Source organism: Orycteropus afer, unplaced genomic scaffold, assembly GCF_000298275.1.
Source record: "Orycteropus afer afer isolate SDZICR_OR568_19922 unplaced genomic scaffold, OryAfe1.0 scaffold00360, whole genome shotgun sequence".
Classification (NCBI taxonomy): domain Eukaryota; kingdom Metazoa; phylum Chordata; class Mammalia; order Tubulidentata; family Orycteropodidae; genus Orycteropus; species Orycteropus afer.
Genome location: NW_006921947.1, coordinates 461,216 through 473,503, shown reverse-complemented (window position 1 = coordinate 473,503; position 12,288 = coordinate 461,216). Strand labels below are relative to the sequence as shown.

At 42.5% G+C, this 12,288-nt stretch overlaps 1 protein-coding gene across 1 annotated transcript in view; it reads left to right on the top strand.

The window, feature by feature from the left end:
- TRAPPC2 (trafficking protein particle complex subunit 2) overlaps window positions 1–3,945 on the top strand; it is a 5,407-nt gene extending 1,462 nt beyond the window's left edge. The window contains exons 2-4 of the mRNA XM_007952820.2: window positions 1,778–1,922; window positions 2,349–2,434; window positions 3,847–3,945. Coding sequence (XP_007951011.1) covers window positions 1,778–1,922; window positions 2,349–2,434; window positions 3,847–3,945 — 330 coding nt within the window. The remainder of the gene's footprint in view (window positions 1–1,777; window positions 1,923–2,348; window positions 2,435–3,846) is intronic.
- The last annotated feature ends 8,343 nt before the right edge of the window (window positions 3,946–12,288 follow it).

Below are 12,288 nucleotides of genomic sequence, written 5' to 3'. Positions count from 1 at the left end.
AGTATATGTGAACTGCTGTAGGAAAAGTGAATTTACTCTGTAAATCTTCACCCAAATCCTAAAAAAAATAAAATAAAAAATAAGCCAGATGTTAGTTTGAAGTATCACTTCTACAGGTGATGTTGCTATATGATGTCCTCACTGCATCTTGGTCTGGGGGCATCTCTGCAGCAATGGCTGCTTTGTGGCAACAGATACTTACAGAGTGTCTGTGCCCTCCCGTTGCCTCCAGTATGCCACTTTTGAGGCAGTGCATCAAAAGATGTTTTGTCACCTGGCTGGATCTTAGTTCTTTCTCCTGCTACCACACACTGTCTTAAAGCCAGTGGACAGTTTTCTCCTAATCTCTCCAGATGGATCATCAGTGTAGAGTAATAGAAAAGGCTGCTATGGGCCCGACATGTACTACTTCCGTTTTTTAAGGATTTAACTCGCTTCCTCAAGGGACTCTGGGGCAATCAGCAGCCTCCCTCCTGCCCAGCCCTGGGAACAGCCTCCTCAGCCAGGAGAGATCCTTTGAAAACCGTATTTGCAAGGGAGTGTTGCCCAGGAGTGAAGGTACAATCCAGTGAGGGTGCCTCCTCTCCCCATTGTAGTGGGCCACCCCCACCTTCTCCAGTGAAGCCATTTCAGCCCACTAAAGGGACACTCCCAGCTCTGACAGGGCTGTTTCCTGCTATTGCCAGGTGACTCAGGTGTTTGCTCACAGGTGGGGCTGGCATGGCCTCCCACACTCCCAGGTCACCTTGCCATATAAGCTGCTTTCACCTGAAAGACCTATGCCCTTCTGAGGCCAGCATCTCCACTGACTACTGTTCACCTGGTGCCACTGCCTAGGAACTTCCTCCCATCCCTCCAACCAAACCAAATGCACTGCCGTCATGTTGGATCTGACTCATGGCTACCCCTCCTTGGGTTTCTGAGGCAGTATCACTACGGAATTAGATTGCCCAACCTTCCTTCCAAGAAGTGGCTGGTGGGTTTGAACCGCCAGCCTTCTGGTGAGCAGTCAAATGCCTTAGGCACTACGCCACCAGAGCCCCCTCCCATCCCTCGATGGCACCTGCAAAGAGCCCTTCTCTGCATCTCTGTCACCGCCTCCTCAGTCCCAGCCTGCTACAGTGTTGGCCTTTATCCTCTCCCCGACACATGTCTTCATGTCATTTGCCTCTAGTAAGAAGTGAGCTTTTTGAGAGCGAGACTGACTGATTTTAACATAGTATTTTTTTTTTCATGTGTTTGAAACTGTTACAGAATCAGTAACTTCTGTCTTGCAACATTTAAAAAAAATTCTATTTAGTTTCTTGGAACACATTCCGTTCATCACGTTAATTGACCATTTCTCTTTTTTTGTTGAGTTTTAGACATGCAATTAAAAAATAGAGTATTATGGAAAAACACAGGTGGTGGGTGTCCTGACAGTAAGCAGCCTGGTGGCACAGTGGTTAACGTGCTCAGTTGCAAACCAAAATGTGGGCAGTTCAAACTTGCCAGCCTGCTCCTTGGGAGAAAAACGAGATACTTTGCTTCCATAGAGACCACAGCCTTGGAAATCCTCCGGGGCCGTTCTACTCTGTCCTAGAGAGTCTCTGTGAGTTGTAATAGACTCACTGGCAGTGGGTTTGGTGCTGGGTTTGGTTTATCATGACAGTAATAAAGGGAGTAAGAGCAGGGAGTGTTTTTCCCCACGTGAAAACCGTATCTAGCAGGAGACAGTGCTGGCATTCTCAGTGCTGCACGGGGAGGTTAATCTGTTGCTGCTGCCCTTGTCCTCCAGGATGACCACCGTCACCTGAACCAGTTCATCGCTCACGCTGCTCTCGACCTCGTAGATGAGAACATGTGGCTGTCTAACAACATGTACCTGAAGACCGTGGACAAATTCAATGAGTGGTTTGTCTCCGCCTTCGTGACTGCTGGTCATATCCTTACCTTTTAAGTCAATACGTGTAGCTGACTGTGGGGTTACCAAACCAGAAGAACATGGACCATAGGGGCCAGGCTCTGAGTCCTTGGACTTCAGAGAGTCGGGTAAATATGTAAACATTGCCATTTCCAGTGCCATGAACAAAAGAAAGTTTTGTATAAGGATTCATTTTAAAACCAAGCCTCATATATAAAACTGAGGTTTATCCAAACCATATCAAGAGAAATTTATTTTGTTGCTTATCTTCTAACTGAAAAAAACCATGATGTTCTCTTTAAAATAAAACTAACCTAACTTCAAATCTATCACAAAAATTTTACTATCAGGAAATACCCTGCATGTGATTATTTGAAGAATATAGTATAAACCGATTGCTTTTCAGTTTTCATTTCTAAGAAAGATTATACCTTAACTGGTTTACATATGAGATTTATCATGCTTCATGACGTGCGGCAAGAAGATGGAATCAAGAACTTCTTTACTGATGTCTATGATCTGTACATAAAGGTATGGTCTGTTCTCAAATTGTCTAAATCTGATCAGAAGGGGATTCTTACTTGGATAGGTAGCTGACCTGTTGGAGTTACCCCTGTTATGCTGCAGTTTTCATGCCAGACTAGCTTTCCCCCACAGCCACTCCCTCCACAGTCCCGTCTTCACCACCAGGCAGACATGTATTTAGGAAAACAACCTATGAAGGTGAATCTGCTTCAGTCTCTGCCATTTAGTGCATATACGTGATTTTATTAGGGAAACTTGGAGAGGCAAGGGAAAATGGCTTTAAAATGTAATCTAAAATGTTTGCCATCAAGATTCTAAGTAGCTTGCAATGCAATAAATACAGATTATAAACTGCCAGATTCTTAGTTATCAGATAGTTGCTCCAGGAGAATGGTGCCATCAGCATTTCTTGATATTTCATTGAAAAAAATAAAATGACAATAGGATGTCAGTGATTAAACTGCAGTGCTAGCAAAAGTAATGTTCTTAATCATTTAAATGTGTTCTGTATTTAGACAGGATTTCTTGCATACGGTAATAAAACTTAACAATCAATATTCCTAGTTAGAAGTAGCAAATAAGACTATAAGGAGCTCTGGTGGCACAGTGCCTAAGGCATTTGACTGCTAACCAGAAGGTTGGCAGTTCTAAACCTGCCAGCCGCTCCTCGGAAGGGAGATGGGCGGTCTGCTTTCGTAAAGATTGACCACCTTGGAAACCTGGTAGGGGTCACTATGATTCAGAATCGACTAGATGGCAGTGGGTTTGTTTTTGGTTTGGTAGCCCTGGTGACACAACAGTTAAGCACTCAGCGGCTAACCAAAAGGTTGGTGGTTCAGACCTACCAAGCAGCTCTGCAGGAGAAAAGATCTGTAAGATAGCAGCCTGGGAAACCTTACAGGTCAGTTCTGCTCTGTCACATAGGATTGCTATGCGCCAGAATCCAGTCATCACCACTTAACAGCCCTCTTTGAAACAAAGTTACCATGGGAGAGTAATTTTAATAGCAGTGTGGCATAACTTTTTCATAGTTCTGCACATACTGCAGATTTTATTTATTGACATTTCTGTAACCCGAGGGCCTTATGAGATTAGTCCAGGTATTTATAGTGAAGACCAGTCAATGACTTTTTCACACTTAGGGTGACTCCTGAAAGTTAATTTAACTTACACAGCCACACTTGTCATGTACTAAGAGTTCCAGAGGTCCTCCCCAAAACTCAAACACCAGAATAAAACTCCCTTAAGGAGGCTTTAGGCTTTTACAGAGGAACATTTTAGGTGGCAGCTGAAAACCTGGTCTTCAGATTTTTGTCTTGAATGTCTTAAATGACTTCTTTTAAGTTGTATAATAATTTCCTTTTGATTTGTCAGCCTTTTTAATTTGACAGACTCACTAATACCTTCTTCTTTCCTAGTTTGCAATGAATCCATTTTATGAACCCAATTCTCCTATTCGATCCAGTGCATTTGACAGAAAAGTTCAGTTTCTCGGGAAGAAACACCTTTTAAGCTGAATGTGTAACAATTCTGAATTAAGCAGAGTCACCACAATGGGGTGTACTCGGGAATGTGTGCGCTGTAAGTAGCTTGATTAAATTGCTTGCGACACTTGTATTTCTTGTCGTCTTGTTTATTTAAACCTCATGGAAATGACTTTTCTGTTTAAAAACTAGCACTGCATTCAGTTTCTCGTCAGTTATCAACAGACCAGTATTTGCTTGTGAGTGATATAATTTATAAAGAGCTCTTTCTCAGTAATTTTGAAATCATTTCATTTTCACAACAGAGTAAGCTTTTTAAAAATTGAGAATAAGCTTTCACCTTTCTTAGTGTGGATAGCTTTATCTTGTTTCAGCAATCCAAACACAAATGTCAGAGTTAAGATTTGGTACTGATTGAAAACAAAAAGCTTCTGCCATAGGGTACGAAACTGACAGCTGGCATACACGTTGGTTTATTTATACTGTTAGCGATAATGTAAAAATGTAGATGTGGTGTGCAAAGCAGTACCCAAGAAGCCAAAGTCAAAGGCTCTTGGGGGGTGCTCGAAGTTATCTGCCTGCCTGCCTGTGTTAAGACTAATGTTCCTGCTAGAATTCTACAATCCTGGGTCCATGTGTGTGGATTCTTCTATCACTTTGGACTAGAATAATCTTACGGTTTTTTTTATTTCCTTTCTCTCAGACAATAAACTAAGGATTAAGTGAACCTGTTCATATCTGAACTAGCTAAGATAAGACGCTATTTTGGAATTGCAGTCAAGAATTGGATGACACTAACATTTGCACTGTTAGCCTTTTAGACTCTACTGGGAGGTGGGTGGGAGTGGTCTCTTTTGTATTGTACTAAGTGTGGGAGCTTACTGTAAAATGGCAGGTGTCCATTGAATGGCAAGTAATATAACCAGGTATTTCCTGTGCTAATTATGAGCATTTGGAAAATTTTGATGGATTCTGATTAATTTTTGAGCAAGTAAGTCTAAGCTTCATACTGTATCCTTGTGTGAAGTTGCTACCATAATTTTTTCATTATTAACCAGTGTATATATTTGATTCTTTTTTTTTTATTGTGATTTGGGTGAAAACTTCCAGGGCAAATTCATTTTCCATACAGCAGTTCACATATACTTTGTCTCATGACATTGACTATAATTTACCACAATGTAACAGCTCCCTCCCACTTCCTCCCCGTAGTTACCTCTTCCCTGTGCCCATCCCTCTATGCACTCCGGCCCCCTGAGCTGTCTCACTGTGCATAAGCAGCCCTTCTTTCTCCCATGATTGTTCTCTCCAAGGAGTGTATCTACCTCACGTAAATGCTCAACTCCTATGCCTGTCTTTTGTTTGGCTGGAAGCCACAGGTATGGGTTCAGTTCCAGACCTGAAGGGCAGCTAGGGGCCATAGTCTCAGGGGTTCGTTCCAGCAGGCGCTCTCAGACCAGCAAACCTTGTCCCCCTCTTCCCCCACCCAATGATTTTGAGTTTTGTTCCACATTGTCTCCCTCTCTATTAAGGTTCTCCTACATAGATCTCCCTCCGAGTGGTTGACAGCGGTAGCCAGGCACCATGTAGTTCTCCTGGTCTTGTAGTTGTATAGGCTGCGGATCGCATGGTGTACCAGTCACTAGGACTAATTTTTCCATGAATCTTTGGTTTTCTTCATTCTTCTTTGCTCTGGACAAGGAGAGACAGACACATTGTAGCATCTAGATGGCTGCTTGCAAGCTTTTAAGATCCTACTCGCTACTCGCCAAAGTAGGAGGTGGAACAATGTTTTGTGTAGTATGTTATGCCAGTTGAACTTGGTGTCCCCTGTGACTATGGTCCCAAGCCCACAGGTTCAACTACTTGGTCCCTCTGGGTAGCTGGCTGTGACCAAGAAGTGACTACAACCTTGTCCCTTGTCAGTTCTACTAGACACCTGGGAATTCAGATCATACAAATACACTTATAGGACCATTCTCTGCCCACCCTATACATGGTCTTGGGTATACTTTCTGCTACATAGACCTACCTAATAGTTCAGCCTGTCCACCCGTCTATCCACCCGTATACCCATGTTTGCCTTCACCGACAATGCAGTACTGTATATGCGAAACGGTTCATCTTTGTTGTCTGTACCTCCCATGTACCTCTCTCTGTCTTCCTCTTCCTCAGTGCCACCATCTCGATCACTCACATTTGGTACAGTGGTTTTATTTTTCTCATCCTGTTCCGGAATTCCAATGACACGTAGATTATTCCTTTTGATGGTATCCCACATGAAGCTTAGGCTTTCTTCATTTTGTTTTGATCTTCTTTCTGACTGATCCCTTTCCAAAGAAGTATTCAGGTATTTGTCTTCAATCTCATTAATTCTGTCTTCCATTGATTCAATTTTATTCCTTTGCCCTTTCAGTGTGTTACCTATTTCTGACAATTTACTATTAATCTTCTGGATTTCTTTGTATAGATTTTGTATCATTTCTAATTTTTCATTTATTTTGTCATTTTGTTCTTGTATTTTCTTCCATAATTCATCTAGGGTTTTTTCTGTGTTTTCCTCGGTCTGTCTCTCAATCCTTTGAAGATACCTAAATATAATTCTTTTAAATTCTTTATCAGAGAGTTCCAATGCTTCTTTTTCCTCAGGGATGTGTTCTGGGTCTGTATCCTGCTCCCTTGTTTCTACCACTTTATCTTGCTTCTTTGTGTGGACTGTGATGGTCTGTCGTCTCTGAGACATTGTGGTAGTGTTTATTTAGATCTCTGTTAACTGTTTGTGAAGAGCAGCCAAGGGTGAGTCAGGCTCTTCTTGGTGGTGGTTTATCGTTGGTCTGTTGGTGGAAAAGTGGTCGCTCTCACTCAGTTAAGTGAAGCTGCAGGAGGTGTGGGTGTAGTTGTCTCATATGGGGATTGTTGCTCTCTTCCACTCAGTTAGACAAAAATAACAATTGAATAACCATCAAAAAAGTAAAAGCACATGGACAAAAAATACACCATGCAATCACACAGGAACAGTAACTAAACAAAGAAAAAAGGGGAAAAGAAGAAAAACAAAACAAGACCCTGCAATATCTGGGGAAAGAAAAAAGGTAGAGAAAAAAGATACATAAGAAGAATAATGAAGAAAAAATGGGAAAAATGCAAAAGAGAAGGAACTGGGTTAACCATGTTAAAGAAAAAAAAATTGCAACCAGGAACAGGGAAAAGGAAAAGAACTGAAAACTATAACCTGGGAGGTGAAGAATAAAGAATAATAGTAATAATACAATATTACAAAAGTAATAATAATAGTGGTAATTTTAAAACAGACAAAAACAAATCAACTAGAAAACAGAAAAAAAAAAATCAGGGCAGGGCACCCACGCTCCATTGGAATACACAGACTGGGATGGAATTCCTGCCGGCCCAGAAAGTGGGTAGGAGTGAGGGATGGCCACACCTCCATTCAAGAGGGTGTGGGGTAAAAGAGTAACAAGGGGAATGTAGCACCTTTCTAGTCATCCGCGTCTGGAATGTCCTTGGGGTTCCCAGCAAGTGGAGCCTGTTCTTAAGTCCCTGCAATCCGGGAGAACACTGTCGCTTTAAATATCCAAAACGGTCAAGCCACTTGTAAACCTTCAAAATGGCTGTGCCCTCCAGGCAGACAAAAGTCCACAGCTCAGCCCGCCTTCCTCTTTGCTGCTTCCCCTTTTATTCCCCAGCCACCTGAGCAATTCTCCGTGCAGTCCCTAGCCAACAGGGCCAACTTTTAGGTTAATTCTTAGGTCCTACCACTGCTTGGCAATATCCAAGCTGTCTCAGGATCACTGCCAGATCGCAGCTCCATATGTCTCCTTTTTTGATGTTTTTATGCAAATTCTTTTGCTAATTGGAGTTTAGTCCACTTCTGTATCCTTCCCTTCAAAGCTCAGGGGTCCAAGATTACCTTCTGTATCTGTTAATTGGTTCCCCTTTGTTGAAGAGGGTCTGTGCAGTCTTTCTGCCTAATCTGCCATCTTATCGGAACTCACCTGTTTATTTGATTCTTAAATAAAGACGTTTGTCCAAGATTGTGGTACTTTAGTGCCCAATTTAAAAGTGATGATTCCCTCACACACACCATTTTAGTCCTATTTCCACTATTGAGTGTTTTCAGACTGCTATCTTAATCCCTTGTATGGAGTTCACATTACCTGGGAAAGTAATGCCAGAGATTTTGAAGTGGAAAAGTCCTCATCTAGGAATCTAAGGAGTAATTTCAAGCATATTAGTTGGAGATACCAAGATGTATATTTATTGTATATGCCTTGCCCTGCTCTCAATGAGCTTACCGTCCAGAAGGCTGTAATGACACTCAGCCAGGGAAGTTGTAGGGGTGGCAAGACTTCCATTCAGGTCCTAACTCAGCCGCATGCAGGACAGTGGTTCCACACAGATTAGCCGTTTTCTCCAGGCTGCTGAGGGTAAGGTAGGAACAGGAACCTGAAACATTGTGGAAGCTCACACAGTCATTAAGTACCAACTTTCATGGGTGACTGTGTCTTTGGAGGAGTTCAAAAGGGAAGTCCAGCCATGAATATGAGGGGGTGGGACCTCAGAGGTGAGCGGCCCCGGGGAAAACATTGCAGGCAAGGTGTGAAAGGAATCATTGGGGCATAGGCCTATGACTAACAGCTGTGGATGGAACAGGACTTGGTGTAAGGGGAAAATCCTGGGGCCAAACAGGAAGGCTTAACAGAAAATTCACGCAAACTTAGGCCTGGTAGGTGATGTCATGAAGGTTTCTGAAGACAAGCCCAATAGGGAGATGTCACTTAGGAGAACATCGGTAGTGACCTGGTCAGGTGCCTCTGAGCACATGTATGTTGGCACTGAGTTTGCAATCTGCATTGTTGTTATGTGCCATCGAGTCGGACCCAACTCATAACAACCCCTCCTTGGGTTTCCAAGGCGGTATCACTACAGAAGTAGATGCCCAACCTTCCTTCCGAGGAGTGGCTGGTGGGTTTGAACCGCCAGCCTTCTGGTTAGCAGTCAAGTGCTTCAGGCACTATGCTACCAGAGCTCCAAAATGATGGAAATAAAATGCACAAATTGGGTTTTGTCCATACAGCTGGAAACATTTCCTAAGATGCGTCATGAGGTGTCCCTATGAGATGTTTATAGAACCTGTCCACCTCTGCTCTGTCCGGTCTCCACCCATATTCTGTACCTTTCCCATCATGTCAACATAGTCCAGTGTTATCAGAAACCACTGGCCCTATAGACACCACCCTGGTCTGGGCACACCCTAGTGCATTCCCCCCCGCCCATTTTACTGTCCTGCAAGACACAGTGAGAGAACTCTCATTATGGTGTCATAGTATTAAAACAAGTTTTTATAAAAATGTAAAAATATACATATAAATACAGGGAATATTTGGGATGTTTTAACTGCAACTAGGCATTTTTCACAAGGATGAACTGACAGGACATTGGAGGTGAAGACTAACCCACGGGAGGCCTGCTAATTTCCATCTTCCACAGCACGTGGGCAGTGCTACATCAGTGTTCAGATGTACATTTGTCCATTCCAATGCTGGTGCTTTTCCTTAAAAGTGAACTCTGTCCAAAGGCTTTATGTTCATGGACAGCCTGGGGCTAATGGTCAGACTGCATGGTGATCAACAGTAATATAGGGGACCCTCCCTCATCCCACAAACTATGGAGCATGATCTAGTTCTTCCCTTATGCTTTCCTCCTTTGGAGGCTCAGCAGTTTCTAGCCATGCCCACTATGCAGTGGCCACCTGCTTTTTTCCCACCTGCCTTCTATTTTCCATTTCTTGTTGTATAGGTGACACCAGCCAATCAAAGCACCTGTTACTTTCTTCAAGCAAAAGAACCATCTGGTTTTCAGCTTCCTTTTGCTGCTGGTTGAAGAGGTTTCCACCAGTTAGTTGCAGATTCTTTGAAGCCTGAAGCCATCTGGCAGGCTTTGTTCCTCCTCTTGGTTGTTTCCATACCCCATGTTCACTTGGTCTATCTACTGCCCAATGGAAAGCTGGAGTACTTTCCCTTTGTTCAACCTTTCTCTAACAAAGGAGGATCTGTTGTCATGAGTTTGTGCTGCTCAGCTCTAGCCCTTTGGAGAGCCAACTAATCTAATCCCTGAATATTTAGCTGAAAAGCTTTACTGACATGTCAAAAACTAAAAAGCAATAGGGCCACACAAACGCACTACACGCTTCCCTTATATACTAAAAATCTAGATGAATACCCATGAAACTGATACAGGGCTGCCTCCAGGGACAGGGACTGTGCAGTAGGGGTAGAGATCCGCCCCCTGTGCTTTATGATGTGGAACCACATGACTCATCTAGTCCAAAAATTAACTTAAATTACTCGTAATACCCCTTGTTGACCAAGATGTGAGAAACTGGCTCTTTCACATACTCCTGCTAGAAGAAATGTCAACTACCACCATATTCTGTGAGGGGGACTTGGAAATATTAGTATTTTAAATCCAAATGGCTATCAGGTGAGAACTGTTTGTTAGACATCCATGCAGCTAACAGAATAAATGAGGTGGGTCTTCTGTAATGGAGATATGTCCAGATATATTAAGAGAAACAGGCAAGTCACAAAATAATGGGTACACTTCTGATTTAAAAACTAAAAAAAGACGTTAGAGTTAAGTCTGCAAAGGAAAAGAAAAATGTTAACAGTGGGTCCTATTTTGTTTCGTGGATGATTAGTTTTTTGGGGGTTGTGGATGATTATAATAACCACAGCTCTCTACAACATGAGAATAATGTGAAGAGATTTCATTTCCCCTAGTTTAAGATGCTTTCTTCTGGCAAACTTGCCCATTAAGTCACTGTAGTGGTAATCCTTTTCAGTGGTTCCCAAGGGGGTGGGGCTAGGCAAGAGGAAGGGGTCAGTCTGGTTTTCCAAGCTCTACCCGTCCCCCACCCAAGGATGTCCTTTGCTACAATCAATCACCCGTCCACAGTGGAGGAGCTGTCCACACTGACCCTCACCTCAGGCTTTGGTTTGCATCTGTAGGGTCACTGTCAATGGCATAGCACACGAACTGTCCCCACAAAGGCCTGCAATTTGCTTTAGCAAGCCTGGCCATAGCAGCAAGTCCCTAAAGAATGGTCCATCTTCTTGGGAGCAATCACTAGTGTCATACCAAAATAGGCCTGGGTTGGGTGTGGGTCACTGTCCACAGTTTGCTGGTTCTAAAGAATGAAGACTTTTTTTTTTTTTTTTTTTAAAGAAAAGCAGGCACTCAATGTGGTTATATTCAGAATGCTTGGTGTTTGTTGATAGAGAAGGCACAAAATAAACACATGACCAAATAAAGACGTTTTCATCAACCCTCCAATCTACTTCCGTAAAGATTTACTGCCTCGGAAACCTAATGGGGGTCACTGTGAGTCGGAATCCACTAGACAGCAGTGGGTTTGCTTTTGGGTTTTCACTGACCCTCAAGCAAAGTATGCTCCTTTGTTTTCCCCTCAAGCCTGATAAAGTTAGCTTCTAGGTTCAGGTGGGACACACACACACGGGGCACAAATGCTGGGTAATTCTATTGATACTATACCCATTGCCACAGAGTCAATTCCAACTCATATAGCCCAACAAGACAGCCCAACTCATATAGAAGTGTTCCATAAAGTTTCCAAGGGTGTAAATCTTTATAGAAGCAGACTGCCACATCTTTCTCCTTGATAGTGCCTGTTAAATTTGAACCATCGACCATTTGGTTAGCAGCCAAGCCCTTAACCACTGCATCACAAGGGCTCCTGAATTGCTACTACCCATCAATTCTCCTGGTATTTAGAATGACGATAGAAAAAGTTAAGTCATTGTAAACAGAATAAAGAAGTAATCGGATCAAAGAACAATGCATTGTACAGTATTAGATTTTAATCTTTAATACCTAACATTATTGCTTTAGGAAAAAAAAATTCCCCCCAACCAAGAATGGGACACTAATTACATAAAAATAAGCACATATAAAAAGTATTTCTCTATTTTCCTGGAAAAAAAAAACCCAAGAATAACTTCTACAAGATTCAAGTGTTTTGTTTTAATTAAAGTCTTGGTCATCTCACTTATTAGCTCTTTAACACATTTAAATTAAAGAAACATTATTAGACAGCCGTTACAATTTACCAATGGAAGGTGCCATTATTCAGTAAATAGATTCCTCATGAGTGGATGTGTCCCTTCTCCCACCCACTAATGAAGCAGCAATAGAGATTAGTTTAATTTTATTAGTAGATGATACATTGCTGCAAACACCCATTGATCCACAGTTGCACTGTGTGTGTGCGAGAGAGAGAGAGACACAGAGCGTGTGTGTGTATCGGTTGGAACACCCTGCCATCTCTTTAATAACAGA